This window comes from Pipistrellus hanaki, assembly GCF_964339955.1.
Source record: "Pipistrellus hanaki genome assembly, chromosome: 17".
NCBI lineage: Eukaryota > Metazoa > Chordata > Mammalia > Chiroptera > Vespertilionidae > Pipistrellus > Pipistrellus hanaki.
The window spans coordinates 35,654,251-35,673,865 of record NC_140519.1 but is presented as its reverse complement, the minus strand read 5'-3'; the positions used below and the strand labels follow the sequence as shown (position 1 = coordinate 35,673,865).

At 37.1% G+C, this 19,615-nt stretch overlaps 1 protein-coding gene across 4 annotated transcripts in view; it reads right to left on the bottom strand.

Annotated features, from left to right (window-relative positions):
* The window catches only part of ANGPT1 (angiopoietin 1), a 229,622-nt gene that overhangs the window by 93,966 nt on the left and 116,041 nt on the right, over positions 1–19,615 (bottom strand). For 3 of the 4 annotated variants that reach the window (XM_084864479.1, XM_084864480.1, XM_084864482.1), the window contains one exon: positions 3,460–3,615. In XM_084864479.1, the coding sequence (XP_084720605.1) occupies positions 3,460–3,615 (156 nt within the window). The remainder of the gene's footprint in view (positions 1–3,459; positions 3,616–19,615) is intronic. The other variant, XM_084864481.1, reaches the window with a different exon arrangement.

Sequence of the window (19,615 nt, the reverse complement as noted above, 5' to 3'; positions counted from 1 at the left end):
GCCCCCTACTGAGGATTGAGCATGTGACCTGACTACAAATTTAACCCTTACCTCCTGGTTCCATAGGTCTATGCTCAACCACTGACTCATGCTGGCCAGGCCTAGTTTCTACATCTTTAAATATGAGATAGTAATAGTACCTACCTCATAGAATTAAAAAAATATATATGTATATTAAATAGGTAATATATATGTAACGTTTCTTAGAATAGAGTTCAGCGCAGATTATCAGAGGTGAATTTTAATGTAGTTTATCTGTTGTTGTCCCTCTAATCAACACTGGCCTGAGGGAGAAGTCAAAAATAGACTCTCACTACAGGAAGGTCATGAATAATGTTTGAAAGGAACGCCCTCATGTTGCACACTTGGAAAGAGGAACTGGAAGGAGAGGACATGTTGGCACCAACTGATAACAGAGTGAGAAAAACACTGCAGGCTGGAATACAGAGGAAGAAACAGGCTGCTGGTGGTTCCTGATTCTCACTGCCAAGGCCAGCAGCATTACTTAAACTATCTGTCTCCTTTCTGATCTTGATGCTTATTGAGCACAAGAGTATTTTTAAATGTCATTGCGGTAAAACCATGGCTTTAACACCTTTGGCTAAGGTCAAGCCCGGAAGGTGAGCAGAGGACTGGAAAGCAATGTTACTTATCTCTAGAACAAATATATTGCAAAACCACTGGCGTGAGCTCCTGAAATAACTGAGGACCTGAAGTCAGTTTAGGGAGAGCCGCACCCACCAAGCATGAAACAATGTAGGATGAATAAGAGAGCAAAAACCAGGAGCACTCCTGGTTAGCACAAAAGGCCTTACTGGTTTCTAAGTGCTCGCTATAAAAGAATAGAGTATAAGGAGATGAACGATAATTCAGGACTCATTCTGTAACCTTGGTCATGCATCAGGATGTGAGTGCACTGGCACATTAGGCCTAAGGAGAACATATCCTGCTGCAAAAGTTCAAATAAGCACCGCACGGGAGTACATTCACCGGAAAAGGGTTTGGAGCCTCCCTGTCATTGTGAGTTGTGATGCATTTTAGATCTTTGAGATGTTTTCAAGGTTGCAGCTATGTTAAAATTCTTGGTGCATCTAAAACTTTCATTGGTCTTTAATGACTACTTAGTTTTAGCTCCTCATCATAAGGAGTAGGTTGGTGTTTTTTCCCCCCCTATGAGTTATTTGTGCTCTTTACCATAAGGTCCATATTCCTTAGCCTTAACGATGTAGAACAAGTTTGTTATCTTACAAAATCTTACATAGTATGTATCTCAGCAGTGATTAGTAGGCTGATAATGAAAATTCCTGCCCTCTCCTGTAACTCCAATTCCTGGGTAGAAAGAGAACAAAAATAACTCAAGAGGTTTTCAGGGGAGGAAGGGAGAAGGGAAGAGGGGAGAATATGTCATGTTTGTCATAAAACTTATTATAATGTTATCACTGAAATGCATACACATTTTAAATGTTCAACTAAGTAGGGTAATATTAATTGTGTATTTCAATTTTTGAATATATGAAATGCTTTGTAGGAGCTGGTTAGTATCCTGTTCCGATGAAACTAGAAAAAAATATACTCACATTATTGATACCACAGGAAGCCAATGTTCATAGACTCCCAAGCTTACTTACTGTGATGATCAATGACTATATACAGTCTCATATATTTTAGTTATCTTATGTAGTTTTCCCTTCTTCATCCCTCATGGTTTTCTGATGATAGTGTACTATCATCAAAAATATTTTCCCAAGCCTCCATGATGTACTGACCCAATGTAATCCATATTTAAGTTCTAGTTCAATCAGTTAATTATTAGTCTTACTATTCAAGAGGGATAGCAAAAGAAATAAATGAGTATGCTTCAGTTGGAGTCTCAGATTTGCTTCAATAGCTGTGTCAATGTGAGAAAAATCACTGAAGCTTTTTGACCTATTTTCTCCAAGTGATTTACAAAAAAAGTCATTTGGCCCTAGCTGATGAGATCATTAGTTAGAGCGTTGGCCTGTGCACCCAAAGGTCAAAGGTTTGATTCCTAGTCAAGGGCATGTACCTAGGTTGGGGGTTCACTCTTTGCCCCAGTCAAGGCACATATGGGAGGCAACCATTGATGTTTCTCTCTCTGCTCTCCCCCCCTCCTTCTACTCTCTCTGAAAAGCAATGAAAAAAACATCCTCAGGTGAGGATAAAAATAGAAAGTAATTTGTACATGGGAAATTGGTTTGTGTAACATAAAAAGCTCTATCCATATAAATTATTATTATCCTTTCTCTTTATATATCAGCAATGTAATGCCATTAACACAAATGAAATAAAATAGAAATAAGGTTGCATCTTACTTTTAAGTTTATATTGCTAAAATAATTAAACAAGAAGGCAGTTAGACTGAGGTAACAGTAATGCTCTGAAAGCTACATAAGCAAACCAAAACCTAAGCCAGAATCAATGCACTTAAATCCAAGAAAATGAAACCCATCACAAACAGCCAGCAAGGATTTCCCAAATAAGGCAACTACTTAAGCTACAGCCAGTCAGATTGCTTCTGCATCTTCTCTATGAAAACCTTCCCCTTAGTTCCCTGGTAGGCACTGCCCAATCCTAACCAATGTTTGCGCAAATAAACTCTTGACAATTTTAGTGTGCCTCATTTTACCTTTTAACAGAATTATCTCAGCTTTGATTCTAGAAATCAACTATATTGGTTTTCAGAATGGTAGCTGAAATAGCTATTTTCATGGTACTAAGCAGATAAAGAGACCATAATTGATCCAGTCACCAAAAATGACATTTTCACTAAACTAAAAAAATAGGTTTGTGACAGAGATAAAGGATATTTTACTGATTTGTATAACAGATATGTATGATTGTGCATTAATAAGTATGTCATTGTCCATGGGAGGATAATGCATACATACATATGTATGTTCATGCATATGTATACATATGGATAAAGAGTTTTAACTCCTCATTATAATATCATGCTGAATAAAAAATTTAAAAAAAACACGACACATTCCTGATTAGTTCATTTGGGGGTTTCCTTCCTGTCCACTGTGCACAAAACCTGGTGGCAGGTGCCACTATGGCTAAGAATTACAAGACAAAGCAGGGCAGATAAAGAATGCATATAAAAGGTACCAACTGGACCCAAATGGTTATTTTGTTTGACACACATCATAACACATTTGGTAGCTGCAGTGTTTATTTGAATGGAAATGCTGATTAAGTCCTCTGCCAGCCCTGTTTTTACAAACACACATACAAAGCTAAATATACCAACCCTCATCTAATCAAAAGAAACATGCATAGCATGTCAGGCAGTCCTTGTTGTTATTACCAACCAACAAAAAAATGTATATGTTTCCCCAGTCCCAGTGTGAAATGTGCTCTGTGTTTATGGAGTAAGCTAACAGGGGGAAAATATCTTCCCAGTTAAGAGTTTGTAGACTGGCCTAGGGGTCGTACCTGCGTCTCCACATCTGTCAACTTTCTGGTCTGCTCTGCGGTCTGCGAGAGGAGGCTGGTTCCTATCTCGAGCATGGTGGCCGTGTGGTTCTGAACTGCACTCTGCTGTATCTGGGCCATTTCCGACTTCATATTTTCCACCACGTAATTCTCAATCTGCAAGAGATAAAGGACCAAATATACTACATTATAAGCAAAGCCTCTCAGTCGGAGCATGTAATATTTACAATGACAAAACGAGACACAGCTGGCAAATTAGCCATCTGGCTGGGCCCCTCTGCATCTCTGGGAGCTGGGGAACTGGAGCAGAGCACACAGGAATCCAGTTGTTAACAAACTGCTAATAGCCTGATACATGTATGTAATCATCACAAGCTTAATGAACACTTGGATAGTGCTTTCTTACTTTCAACATCATCTCATTTAACCCTCAGAGCAAAGATGTGAGAGTTAGGCACAGATGGCCTCATCGTTCTTTTCATTTTATGGCCGAGAAAATGGAATAAGAGAAGGTGAATCGAGCCCAAGGTCACTCAACAAGAATGCAGCAGGGTTAGCATTAGGCAACTTAAGTCAGAGTCTTGGCTCCCTGGTCTTTCCATTACACCATATTGATCACTCATCTCAGAAAAATTTAGCCTCCTCCTTCCATTTCTATAATGAAAAATAAAGATGGTGCTGAGTTATGGCAATGGGAGGACAGATGCTCCAAACACAAGCTTTTAAAAGAATATTAAAGTATAGGCAGCCAAATATGTAATGAGCTGCAAAACCTCGGAGATAGGTAAGACCTCGGAGCTATTCTCATTACTCCTTTGCAAGCTAAAATAAAAAAAAGGCACTGAAATAGCCAATAAAGCTCCATTTGGCATTCTCGGTTAGGGTTATATTTAGTCCTATTTATGGTGCCATCTTTGAGAATACCACGGTTATAAAATAAATGGTGTACCATAGGGGAAAAGAAGAATTACTATGTGATGTACTATCTGAGAGTCTGGTAGGCATGTGGGAGAATACAGCTAAGCATGTGCACTGCTCAAAAATACAGAAGAAGCCTGCACCGCCCTTTCAGAGCACTTAATTCTCCCCCACCACTGTGTGGTGACTACATTTTATTACCTAATTACACATATGGGGAAATTGCATCCCAGAGAAGTCAGGTCCAAGGCCACACACCACAAAAACAGCCAGACTTGGATTTGAGTGCTGAAGTCCTTAGCTTTCATACCGACACTTTTAACCACTTGATAGCTCTGCCAAGTCGTGCTTCACAAGCTGGGTTCCAAATCATTAACAGCTACGTGACTTTTACTGACTTAGTGATCCAGAATGCATCCACTATTTTATAATCCACAGTGACATTACTGTCCTGCATTAAGTACAGTCTAAAACTAAATTCCCCTTTGTGGATCTTTGGCAGTTTACTTTCTAACACCATCTCTGGCTTATTTCTTTTCATCAAATATGAATGAATCTGCCTGAAGCTAAAGGAAATGAAAAGTTAGGACCAAATTCATATTGTGTTTATTATTGGTCAATATAAGGTAATGCCCCTTCATCTTTTAGTCTCAAATTAGAAGTGTGTCAGGGGGATTCAACCTACAAAAAGTTATTATAAAAACAAATAAAAAAGATTAAAGTAAATATCTGGAAATCATCTTAACAAAAGGTAAGGTCTCTAAGCCAAATCTTGGCTTCATTCCGCTTGAACTAACACACTTAAACAATGGAAGTGTAGAGTCAGGGAGGGTAGATCAGAGTATCAGCCATCTGATGTTTTGGATTCTGTATTGCATGTTTCCCTTTTCCTAATTACATTACTTAAATTTCTTTTGGGAAATGATCTTTTCCACTTTCACAACAAATACTTCAGGTGGAATTGTATCCCCCTAGATTCAGGAGTAGGTACATGTTTGAGCCTGAAAACCAGAATGTTCTGCTCTTACTTAGAGAGAGTGAATAGCTCATGAATACAAAAATATTCTAAACAAGGACACTAAGTCTCAGTTTTGCAATTTTGTCCAACTATTTCACAAAATATTTTTTTACCTCTATGCTTAATAAGCTGGTAACATATATGCCTGAGACTTTAATCACAAAACCAGAACAAGCCTAAGAATAAGGCCAACTCAGAAAGACAGACAGAAAGATAGACAGACTGACAGGTAATATAGATGGAAGGATATATTTATTTATTAAAATATTTTAATCCTCACCTGAGGATATTTTTAATGTTTTTATTGATGTTAGACAGAGGGGTGGGGGGGGTTAGTGAGACAGAGGTAGAGGAAGGGGGAGGGAGGGAGAAAGAGAGAGAGAGAGAGAGAGAGAGAGAGAGAGAGAGAGAGAGAGAGAGAGAGAGAGAGAGATGAACCAGCAAGCTTTTGTTTGGGATGATGCTTTAACCAACTGAGCCACCTGGCCAGGGCTAGAAGTATATTTTTAGAGCACATTAATCCAGTCAAGTTTTTAGCCAGATCCACCCTTGGGCATTCAGTTGTAAACTATGTGATCTAATAATCTCCTGTTAAGCAGTCCACTTTTTTTTCTTCAGTCACATTAATTTATATTTCTAACACAACCAAAAGAGTCTTGATACATGCTTTTGATAGCTTTTATTAAAGGAAGCTTCAGACAGGCAAACATTAGAAGCATGTTCTTTGCATGTCTAGGGAATAAATATGTATATGAACATGTATAGTCTCAAATAGGGCAGGTAAATCTTGATCTAGGAGATAATTTATCATTTATAGCTGATATTTATTAATTGTCTACTCAGTGACAGGCACTGAGTTAAGTGCTTTTATTTTTCTTTAAATAACAGCACTTTTTTTATAGACTCATCATAGAACAGATTATTGAGGCTTAGAAAATTCACAACTTGCTCAAGAAGAAACAAGAACTCAACTGCCAGTGTCAACCCATGTTCTTACCCTCTAATCTATTCAGCTTGGCACTACTTAATTATTCTACATATTTTATTATGTAGCTCCTAAACCTTGTATGTTCATTAAAAAAAAACTACATGGAGAGTGTTTTAAAAATGCACATAAAGGTACAACACATCAGACTCTGACTCAGAATTTTCAATGGTATATTACTAGGAAATTATATGTTTTCAAATGCTTTCAACCGTGATTCTGTTTCAGGCAAAGATCAGTGCTTCTCAAGGTGTGGTCCAAAGAATAATTGCCTGTGTGAGAATAGTCTGCCATGAGATAAAGAACTTGTGCCAGAATGTAAATTAGTGCCACTAAGTTTACTTATGCAATATAAGTATGTGTATATAGAGATAGTGGAGCAAGACTTTCTCAGTGAAGAAAGAGATGCTCTCGCACTTTACCTTATATTCTGGAGCAAGCTTCTTAATGTTGCTCATAACATTTCCTTGAGTGCCAATAATTTATACCATCAAATTATTTCTGATATGTCAGACTCCCTGCTTATGAAGACATGTCAAAAAAACAATTTAAGTTTCCCATGTAGATTTCTCTCCTGACAAAGAAGTCACTAATCACTGAGCTCTGATACAATCTGCTTGATAATTACACATCATTTTTAATGCAGTTGGTTAGTGGTCATTAGTTTCAGAGCCTAGCTTACTCTTGGTGCAATAATAATCATATTTCCCAGACTCCATAGAGGAGGATACCTCCAGCATAGGTCGAATCTACTTATGATAGACTCTATTATCTGTCTGTCTATCTTGTATTACTGTGCTTTCCTAAACTGTAAAAGTTAATAACAGCAAAGCAAAATAACTGCTTTTATGTCAGCATTCATCACCAAAAAAACCTCCCAATTCTGCTGGCTCTGTTAGAGAAATAAAGTAGGTCTCCAACCTACAATAAAATTATCATTTGGGCTGCCATGATGAGTAACATGAATATAACTAGTTAATCGTTTTTAAATCAAATGGAGCTGCTTTCTTTAGCAGTAACTGCCTTTTAATGTGTAAGGTAATGGCACTCTTAAGTAGCAAAATCCAGATGTAGTTGATTTAAAGGCTGAGGAGAGAGACAGAAGTCAAATATACAATGTGTGATTAATAAGAAGAACCACTTTCATCTTATCTCTAAACATTCCTGTGTAGATGTATAACTATGAGATCCATCTTGATGTGCCATATCAGCTGGGTTCAGGAAGATTTTGCAACAAATTTGATTGTCTTCATGTATTACCTCCTGGTTTTTAAAATGTTTACAGAATACGATGGCTACGTCAAGGTTCAATATTTTATACATATGTAGGATGTGCATTTTAAGCTTAGAGGTTGCTAAGTCTAAGAGTTGATGGGTTATAAAGTAGGAAACTCCCAATCTGAATCATACAGTTACTTGTCTGTATTGCCACTCTCAGTGTTTGACTCCAGAGTTTTATAAGTATTGACCAAAATACTTATCACTAGTATACAGGATGCAATTTGATAATGAACAATAAATAATGATTTTTTAAAGTAAGGAAATAATATTACATTCCTAAAGTGATTAAGAGTTTACAAAAAGCTTTCATACACATTGACTTATTCTTACAACAGCCCTATTGGGAGAGGTTTAAGAAATGGATGCTCAGAGAGCTTAGGTGACTTGATAGAGGTGAAAGAAAGAACTCAAATCCATCTTCTGATGTTCCACTAACCCCAGAACTGTGGGAAATTGAGATTATGATATGGCTTTTCATATGAAATGCATTCTCTATTATTTCATTTCAAGAGATCACTTCAAGGGATCTCTTAAATGAGAGTATATTTTAAAGCACAAAGAATAGAATTTCTCCATGTAATTCTTATGAAAAGAACATTTTAAGCTCTATAAAAATTGACAAAGGCATTGTTCACTTAAAATATGTTGTAGATTAAGTGGACTCTCAATGAATGTTGGTGCATATGGTATTACTCATTTATGGCAAAACAGCCATAAAATAAAGTAAAAGGGTAAATATGGGAAAGCAATAAAAAGGTAAAACAATGCAAAAAATGCCTTATCATTGTTTCATAAATCAATGGTAATATTGAAAAACGAGGTTTATGGTTTTATAAAAAAAAAATGGCTGAAGCCAAATATATTATTTGCAGGAATTTCTATTATTAGATTCCTCCAGTATACTGCTTCTTTTACCAAAAGGAGAAGTATAACCGTCTCCTTAGACAACAGATCTATTTAGCTGACCTTTGAAATAGTTTCTGTACTGATGTGTGTGACATGAATCCCTTTTCTCATTTTGGTATCTGAAGGAAAACTTACTATTTATAGGAGAAAGAACTGTTAGAATAAGTGAGCTGGAAGAGACATTAAGTATTATGAGCTCCACAGATCTCGTTTTATAGACAGGGTGACTGAGGTTCAGAGAGTATGTTATAGAAAGCAAGGTGAAAAAAACTAATTAATGTCAGATGTCGGGCTGTGGCCACTCAGTGTGTGGGGAGCGGATTTACCAGCACGCTGGGCCAACAACAATGGCTGCTAGTACTGTTGGGCCACCCCACACTTCTTTCCCAACTCCTTGCTTCTTCTTACTACTTGCTTTACTTCTGGTGGCTCCTAATTTGAAGCTCCCCTTTCACAATTCCAACTCATCCCAATCAGCTTTGGGGGTGCTGACATTGCTTCCTGCACTATCCTTGCTTCCTAGCCCTGATGCCCACCAGCTGCTCCTCAGCCATTGAGCCTTGGCACCCCCCTGATTTTATTCTTCCTATAGATCACCCCCACAAAGTGCCAACAAACCAGGACCAGACTGTAAAACCAGCTCAGGTTTATTAACCTTGCATCAGTTCAATTTACTTCTAGCAAATGTGGGATAAATACATCCTAATCCTAGTGCCAGATACTACAAGTACAAAGAGTTGACTTATAGGAAATAGACAATGTGTAAGTGGGTCATTTCAATAGAACTGGTGAATAGTCTGATGGAGTTTACCCCTGACTACATTTCTTCCTGTAAATATTCTTATCTCTGCTTAATAGAGAGAAGCTCTCAGCTATGGATGTTAATAGTGTCAGAGGGTGTTCATCACATCATCTCCAATGGAGTAGTAGCAACACCTCCATTGAGGCATATAGAGAAGCTAGGCTACCATGGGCACACCATAAAATCCTATATGCACAAAACCTGCAATCATTTATCTTGGTTATGATTCTTTTAAGGCCACATTTTGCTTCTGAAAGTTGGCAGTCACATATAGTGTCCCTCAGTTGGGCCGGGATCCAAGTAATTCTCTCTTTACATAACCAAAATAGGTGTTTCCTGTGCCAAAACACATTTTACTAGCCTGGCATCTCTCTTTTACACCCACCTTCTTACTCCCATGAAACTTTGAAAATATTTCTAAGTGTCTGCTTAATTTTTTCCTTTCCATTTTTAAAGGCAGACATATATATATAAAAAACCAGGAGTCAAGTTATGTAGGTTTAGATCTAGATACTATTGTTGATTTACTCCATTATCTTGAGCAAGTCACTTAAAGCAATTTGGGTTTCAGATCTTCATCTATGAAATGAAGGGTTGGATTAAGTCAGTGGTCGGCAAACTCATTAGTCAACAGCCAAATATCAACAGTACAACGATTGAAATTTCTTTGGAGAGCCATATTTTTTAAACTTAAACTTCTTCTAACGCCACTTCTTCAAAATAGACTCGTCCAGGCCATGGTATTTTGTAAAAGAGCCACATTCAAGGGGCCAAAGAGCTGCATGTGGCTCGACAGCCACAGTTTGCCAACCACGAGATTAAGTTACTTCTACTGTTTCTCTTGGAGCTCTCAACTTAATTTAAATCTTCCTTTATGAAGTCTAAGAGTCCACAAAATTTTTATTTTTATTTATTAAAGAAAATTAAAATGTGGATGTACATGCTTATGTCTATAAAATATATAATACATATCCTTAATGGCAGTTAGGAAACAGTGATATAGTAACACAGTAGAAAAGCCCTGGATCAAATCTCTAGAGCAGGCACATCTGTTTTAAGATAAAGAGCTAGAATTTCTGATTCCCTTAATCCCCAGGCACCATTCTGTCCAAAATATATCCCTTGTCATTCATCAACGCAACCTGGCTTTCTTCCTATGTTTTTTGTATCAATGAAGGGCACCACACCACCTACCCATTCATCCAAGCCTCAGGGATCATCTCGACTATTCCTTGCCTTCATTTTCTTCATTCAATCAGCATCAGGCTGCATTGCTTGTTTCATGAAGGGTACCTAGATCCATCCCTCTCTCTCCTTCCCTTTCTCCCTACCACACCTCTTTATCTTCCCTAGCACTGACTTAGGTCAGACTCTCATCATTTTTCTTCTGGATTTGTTAATGGCCCCATAACTGGTCTCCTGACTCCAGACTTGCTTCCTCCAGTCCATCATTCATGGCATCACCAGAGGGTTGTATTTAAAACATAAATATGGCCTCATCATGCCACTGTTTAAACTCTTTCAGTGGCTTCCACTACCTGCAGATCAAGTCACAACTCCTTAATCAGCACAGAACTTTTATGCTCCGGACTCAGCTTCCCTCTCCCTACTTGTACCCTATGCTTAAGATATACCAAATTGTTTGCATTTTTCCAAACATACATTTTTTTAATTTTTATTTTTTTGCTACCATGCTTTTGCAAATGACTTTGCTCTGATTGGAATGTTCCTTTTGTATTCATCTTCCTTTTCCTGGGCTAGGCCCTGCTTTTTTACAAACACTGAACATAAAGTTCAACCCCCTTTAATAATACATATAAGTGCATTTGTGTGTGTATATATGTGTGCATATTTACTTGCACATATATGCTCTCATACACATATATTCCATGCTCCTAATGTATGTGTGCCAGGTTCTCTATTCATGCCTTGTAGTTTTGTTCATTTCATTGTAGTTTACATTATTAAAGGTCCATTTTATTTATTTATTTATTTATTTATTTATTTATTTATTTATTATGGTGTCACATAATTGTCCTCATCCCCCCATTCCCATCCCAAACCCCTCCCCCCATATGTCCACACCCTGTTGTCCATGACCACTGGTTAGGCTTAAAGGTTCATTTTAAATGACCAAGTGCATCCCTTTGGATGAGGTGGATTTTATGTCAAATTTAATCACCATAGATTAGTAACCTTTTCATCTCATGGCATACAGAAATTAATTACTAAAATTCTGTGGCACACTAAAAAAAAATGTGTTTTTGCCAATATGACAAAAAAGTAGGTATGATTTTGATTAATTCACACCAGATAGCTATTGTTGTGTTGGCTATTATCATTTATTTATTGGACAATCTAAGAGAAAAGAGGTTATTGCCCCTGACTAAATAGTCAGTCATTGCATGTTTTAAAAATTCTAATGGTACACAGGCAACTGTAGATAATACCTGACTATTTAGTCACAGACAGCTCTAGTATTCTGCCTAACAACTGAGAAAACTTTTCCCTAAATTCTGAATTTATACTTTCATGACAGACAAATTGGAAGAATCCCAAAGCAACTTTGTACACATTGTTTTAATATCAATGAAAGTGATAATTTTTAAATAAAAAAGGTATTGTTTCCAATAGAAAATTAGAAACATCTTCCTTTACTTTAATGCTTTTTAGTTTCTTGTGAATCTTCTGGAATTAAATTTAACCCCTGAATGCTACATATAAATATTTTCTGATTCTCTTTAAAAAAAAAAAAGAAGAAAGAAAGAAAGAAAGAAAGAAAGAAAGAAAGAAAAGAAAAGAAAAGAAAAGAAAACTGTCATCTGAGTTAGAGACCACCCTGCTGGAAGTGGATTGTGGGGGATTGATGCAATAAAAGAGAGTCTCCACAGGATAATTCTAAGAAACATTTTTTGCAAACTATATTTTCTCTCATGTGACAAATGGCAGTGATCCAAATGAGTAGCTTATGAAGTTTAGCTTTAAAAAAATCCTACACTAAATGAAACACTGCCAGAAAAAGCATGCATCTGAAGTACTCAGCAGATAATATAAGGTACTCAGTTAAGAAATTCAAAAGCCTTAATAATTAAGGGATTTACACATTTTCAGAAATACCACTTACTAGTTAGAAAATTGCTATCATTTTACTATGGTGTTTCATATGAAATTGCAAGGTATTAGCATTAAAAATCTAACCTCATTCCAATAAAAACCCTCTACTCAACATTCTGACTTTTTATTCTATTCCTTTTTCATATATGCTGCTTCTTTAAATGAAATAAAGTTGCTCTATTAGCCTTCCTTCTCTTTTGTAATACCCCTAAAGTCCATGGTTGCTTTTTAAAAAATTAACTTTCATTTGCTTAAGAAGGGCAAAATTATTAGTAAAAGTATGTATGTGTGTGTGCGCTCATTTTCTTTACAATATGGGATTATTCAATGGAACACACATAAATTTGTACAGGCATAAAACTGTCAACATTGTTGTATAATAAACATTCTAAAGCATTATGTGTGAGGTCTAATTTATCCTGAATAATATTTGTTGAGTAGTTCTTTCTCAAATTACCCTTGGTTCAACTACTGGAAAGATTACTAGGGTGAAAACAGTCCTTAAAGGGACTTGAAGAAAGGGACAATGATTGCTGACATCTTATAAATGAAATGAAATCCCTGTTTTTCCTCACTTTGATCAAAGGACTGCAAACACTGGGCATTGTTTGTTCCTTTACAAAGACCATTTTGGTACCCTGGTGATACTTGTTATATCTCAAGTGCTGTTGGAAGAGAGCCAAATTAACATTACAATGATTTGGTTTCTTAGAACTAACCACACAACACAGGAGAGAATGAAACTAAGCATGGATTACTGCTGAAATACCTGCTCCCCTTACCACATGTATTGCCAGAAGAATTTTTGTAAAAGTCCATCTTAAAGAGTCACTAATCTTAAAGAGTTAAGAAAAAAATTTAAAGTTATGGTTTTTAAAAACCAGGTTATCAAATATAATATTTAAGTGCAATGAACAAACAAGACATTTCCAGAACTAGGTAACTAAAGAAGTTTGGAAGCGATCATTTTAAATGACTTCTGATGCCAGCAGAAAGAGACTTCTAAGTAATAGAATTCTAGATTACTGTCATTAAATTACAACATGCTAGGAAAGCATTAACAACTCATAGTCATTCTACGCATTCATTCATTAGGAAATACTCAGAGTATCTACTATTTCATAGGCATTATGCTAGACTGCATTAATATCAATATTAAGAGACTTGTTTGTAAAAGCCTTAAAAATAATGTAGCAGCATTTAACACATTATAACAAATGAAATAATCACCCCAAATCCTATTATACCTCCTCCATTCATTGTACTTATTACCCATCATGTCTCTCCCACTAAACTGTGAGCAACTTGAGAAGAAAGACTGTCTCCACTTCTATATTTCCTCTATAAAACAGAAGCTCAACTTTGGTTTGCTAAATGACTTACCTTTACAATCTAAACCTCCTTTTTTTTTTTTTGTGGTACATTTACACAATGGAATACTATTTGGCCGTAGGAAAAGGAAATTTTACCTTTTGTGACAACATGCATGGACCTTGAAAGCATTATGCTAAGTGAAATAAGCCAGTCAGAGAAAGATAAGTACCATATGATTTCACTCATCTGTGGAATCTAATGAATAAAATGAACTAACAAACAAAGTAGAGGCAGATTTATAAATAGAGAGTGGGCTGACAGCTGTTGGGAGAGAGGGGGTTGGGTGAGGGAGCTGGAGAGGTTGAGAAGGAAAAAAAAAGAGAGAGAGGAAAAAGAAGTCATCTCTTAATTTGACAATCTAAGATCAGCATCTATGACTAAATAGTCAGGTGTTGCATAATTTAAAAATTCTTCCGGCACCCTGGTTGAAAACCGCTGCCTTATTGTATGGTTCCTTCAGTGCTTTCATTTATTAAATTAACAGTATGTTATTGAGACTTGGATATATTAGCAGTGTAGTTTTATTACATATTATGAGGCAGAGTTAGTAAAGATAACTGTTAATAAGATATCCTCTGATGAGGATTTAAAAATATTTTTTAAAAAAAAGATAGTCTTGTACTGATTTACTCTGAAGAGAAGAGAACTAACTAGTTAGACCCACTGCCCAGAGATCTAGCTTTGGTGCTAAAAGGAGTAAACCCCCCCCACCCCCCCTCCAGCCTCTCACAGAGCCCCTGGGAATTCTTCTCTAATGAGTGGAAGGGAAACTTGTAGTGACTCTTGCTCCATTTAGGGGCTATACCTCAAGGATCCATGTAAATAATTTTTATGTTTGTCAAATACAATCTCCCAAAATAAATTGAGAAAGCAATGAGGGGATTGAGAAACAAAGGGAAACAAGGCAACAGATAACAAAACTAAAAATGAATTCCATTGTCCTTCCCATAAGTTATTACATTAAAATTTTAAAATAACCATGACCATGGCCATACCACCCTGAACGTGCCCGATCTCGTCTAAAATAACCATGACCACAGTTATAAAGCCAACCCTTTCAACTTCCCAGTCAGCATTTCACTGAATGGACTGCATAGTCTAGATTTTAAGGTACAAAGTGACTAAAAAGTACCAGCTTTACATGGCTTAAAAAAAAAAAAAAAAAAAGAAAAAAAAAAAACACACACACACACACAAAAAAACCTTTCTACTTAACATAATAAGTAGTATACAAACATCATATATTTAGTACATTTTAAATGATGGGTAAGTGTACACAGACACATTTGTATGCACTGGAAAAAGAAAAGAAAAAACACTGAATTGTGAACAGTGCTTATCTCTGGCTGCAATACAGGTGAATTTTATCTTTTTCTTGAAATGATAAGACATTTTCCTCTTCTTTTAAGAAAAATGAAAATTTGCCGGCCATTGTTGCTAGTGGTTGAGCATCGACCTATGAGCCAGGAGGCCATGGTTCAATTCCTGGTCAGGGCACATGCTGGAGTTGCCCATCCCCAGTGGGGGCATGCAGGAGGCAGCCTGCTGGTGATTCTCTCTCATTGATGTTTCTCTCTCTCTCTCTCCCTTCTTCTCTGAAATCAATAAAAATATGTTAAAAAAAAAAGAAAAATGAAAAATGAGAATTTAATTTTCTATTCAGAAAAAAATATCCACATAGGATTAAAATAAAGACAGGAATGTGCTTAGAATGCATTCACTTAGTGGGAAACTTGTAAACATGTGGCAATTCAGTGCAGACTGGTCATAGCAAACCTGGGAAACACACTGTGACTCACAGATGTGCCCCACTGGTTCTGTTGGTTTTTCTCCTCCAGTGCTGTCCCTTGTTTTGTGGAGAGTCTGAAACAATAGCCATAGTTTATTGAGTACTTCCTATGTGTCAGCTAATGAGCTAAAGGTTTTCTATACTTCCTTAAACTCTTCCTCACAGCAGCCCTTTGGCATCCATATTGTTACTATCTGATACCTGTGTGATGGTAGAAGTTCTGAGCAAATATGTAACATGACCAGGGTCACTGAGCCCAAATGCTGGAGCTGGCATTCAATCTTAAGTCTATCTGATGCACAAGTACATCCTCTTCCCACTTCGGTCAAGGTCAGCTCCTTGGTTAGTGCAAGGACCACAAACGGGCCATTCCCTGTCCAAATCTGTCCAGTTGAAGTGTTTTGTTTGGCTAGCATGTTATTGTTTTAAGTAACATCAAGCCTTTAGCCAGGAAGCACAGTCTCCAATTAGCCACTGCCCCTTACCTCTCTTAGACACAAGACTCCTGGCCCTTTTAGTTATTAAGATAACATAACTAGTAAAAGACATTTGAGTTGCCACCAGTTGGGGGGAGGAGGAATAAAGGCACAACATTTGACTATTATCTTCCAATGTTAAAAATAAAATAAAATGTTCTTCATTCACTTGTTACCCCTTTTTAAACACAATGAAAAATACTCTTCAGCACTATCATGCTTAGAATTATTATAAGAATAATTGGGTCAATAAGAAGTAGGCCCTTTGAGGTCTTCCTAAACCAAGCATAAAGTAACTATTTTATTTAGGTCAAGGTGACTAAATCTTTCCTCAGCTCTGTGGTGATATGCTATTTATGGTCTTATTATTTATCCTTGCTGAAAAGTATTAGTATTTTCTTTCATTTACTCAACCAGAACAGCGATACCATCTTCATATGGCTTATGGGTGAGTATCACACTTGTTCTCCTGCTCATTACAACATCACACCTTCAAATAAAATTTCAAGTAAGAACTTACTCTAATGTTCTTATACACACTGAAAACTTTTTTCTCATGTTCTGGACTCCAATATTATGATTTTTTAAAAGCTTACCAAAACATGTCATAAATAACCTTCAAACAATCCTTCTTTCTTTTGAAAATAAATGTTTCCTAAGGTACTGAATTAAAACATGCAAAACTATGTCTAAATTAAAACTACTGAACTGAAATAATTTCTGCTCAACATTTTTTAATTGTCAAAGGTAAAGTTGTACTTACAGTTAAATATACTTACAGAAATTTTGCAGATTTGTGTATTTATAAAGAATACATATATGATAAAGTAATAGACTCAAACAGTTTCCCCCTGGAAAGCCATGATTTAATCAAGTAGGTCTAAGATTATAGAATAAATTCAATATCCACAAAGACAAACAGGCACATACGGAGATATGGGTATGTATGTTTACATAATATACACATTTACATACTTTTTATATCAGATAAGCACAATTCAACAAACATCTACCGAGTCATTTTTGTTATTGTTGTTAATCCTCACCTGAGGATATTTTTTTCACTGACTCTAGAGACAGTGGAAGGGAGAGAAGAGAGGGAGAGAGAAACATCCATGTGAGAGAGCCACATCACTTGGTTGCCTCCCACATGTTCCCAGGTTGGGTGGAGAACCTGCAACCCAGGTACATGCCCTTGACCTGGATTTGAACCCAAGACACTTAGGTGCGTTGGCAGGTGCTCTTACCACTGAGTACAGCAGCCAGTGCTGCTGAGTCACTCTTATTTGGTCTCTATATTAATAGGCCTGTTGTCATCCTATATAATAAAAGGCTAACATGCAAATCAACAAAACAGCAGAATGATAGGTTACTATGATGTGCACTGACCACCAGGGGGAAGATGCTCAATGCAGAAGCTGGTCCCTGGTGGTCAGTGCACTCCCACAGGTGGTGTGCAGTTCAGTCAGAAGCCGGGCTCATGGCTGGTGAGGACAGTGGCAGTGGTGGGAGCCTCTCCTGCCTCAGTGGCAGCACTAAGCCGTCATTGGGACATCCCCCAAGGGCTCCCGGATTGCAAGAAGGACGTCCCCCGCACCCCCCTCCCCCACGCAAGTACACGAATTTCATGCACTGGGCCACTAGTATAGATATAAAAAGGCAAAAGATAACAGTTCTTACCAAATCCCTGTCTAATGGAAAAATATATAAACAGACAACATTATAATGTGGTAACTATTAGTATAGAACTATTAGTATAGAAATAGCCAGTATAAGATTGTAAACCGTGTATCTCAAATTTTTGAAATCTGTAAGAATTTTATTCCATATATTGACAGAGAAAAAAAAATAGAGTTTGGTAGATCTCAGTTAATTCAACATGACTGAGCACAAACAAAATTTGGAGGAAGCACATACTTAATTCGCCTCTTTTCTGCAATGTGCATTCCCACCCAGGCTGGCTCCTCTCAGAATTCAGTTTTATCACGACTTTTTATATTAAAGTTATATCAGCATAATTATTTCCAGTAAACCATGAAGCTCAAACTCTATATATCCTCGGATTTCTCAGAGGCCTGTTATTTTCTTGACTTCATAAAGCCACAGATTCTGGTGTCATAGCATGAGATATTTTCTGTTAGAAAGTCAAGTGAGTTTGCTAGAAAAGCACCATTAGATCAGGAAATCACATTTATTTTCTCACAACTTTTTTAACTGTAAAAAAAGATATAGAGTCAGAGAAAATAGGTAATTTCCCCCAAGACACACAGCTAAATAAAGTTCATTGCAGAATCAGAATTCTCACCCGCCTGGTCTAAATCCAGTTTCTGATTTTGCGAATACACACCATGCCTGTCAGCCCAATTGTAAGGGTCTCTCATGTCAAAAGTTGAGCTTCTTCACGGTCTACCTGATTTCTTCCAAAGTGGGAGAGAGGTCTTGGAGCACTCACACAGGCAGGTGGAATCCTGGGCAATGAGGGGCTATCTTTAGTGTAGTGTTGTGGAGAGCTCCCAGAAGGTGTCATCAGGAGACTTGAGAGATTTGTTTCTTCACTTATCAGCCATGTGAACTTCACAGCCTTTTATTTCCCTGAGATAAACAGTTCTCATCAGCAAAATCATCCTGTTCTAGGTATTTCAGAAGTTTGCTGCAATGACTACATGGAATGTGTGTGAAAGCAGTCAGCTCTCAGATTGCATGCAAATGACACATATTTTGGTATACTTTGGTCTGGAGCCAAAGGGGGAGAAGCAGTTGGAAAACCTGTTAGGAGGATTAGGAGGAGTGTGAGTTCTCTGGTATAACTATTAAATATAAATATACAACGAGAAGGCAAATAACAGATAAAATTAGCCATTATGTTATTCCTTTTACCAAATTCTAATTGATAGGTAGGTATACGAGAATTAGTGTATGTGCCTTGGCCAGTGGTGCTCTATGGTTGGAGTGTTGGCCCTAGCACCAAAGAGTCATGGGTTTGATTCCTCATGCATGCCTGGGTTGAAGGTTCAATCTGGCCCCAGCCAGCCTGGTCAGGGTGTGTGCAGGATACAATCAACTGATGTGTCTCTCTCATATCATTCAAAGTTCCTCTCGCTCTCTCTCCCTCCCTTCTACTCTCTCTAAAAATCAATGGAAATAATATCCTCAGGTGAGAATTAACAGAAAAGAAAAAAAAAGAAGCAGCATATGAGATAGAAGAGGAGGCCTTGGACTCTGACAGCTTTAGACTGATGATTAAGTGTATGACTTTCAGCAAGCTTTCCCTCTCTGTGTTCTAGCTTCTGCATCCAGAAAAAGGGAACAATAATGTACCTACATCAGAGTAATGTTTGAAGAGTAAAAAAAGAAAAATCAGGAACATACCGATGTGAAATGTAAAGCAAGCTTTTAATGGAAAGAGATGGGGTTTGAACATCCTCATAGCTATGAGGTGGTGTGGGAGAGTAACATACAAATTAAAGAGGGATTCATTCTCAGAGGTCTATCT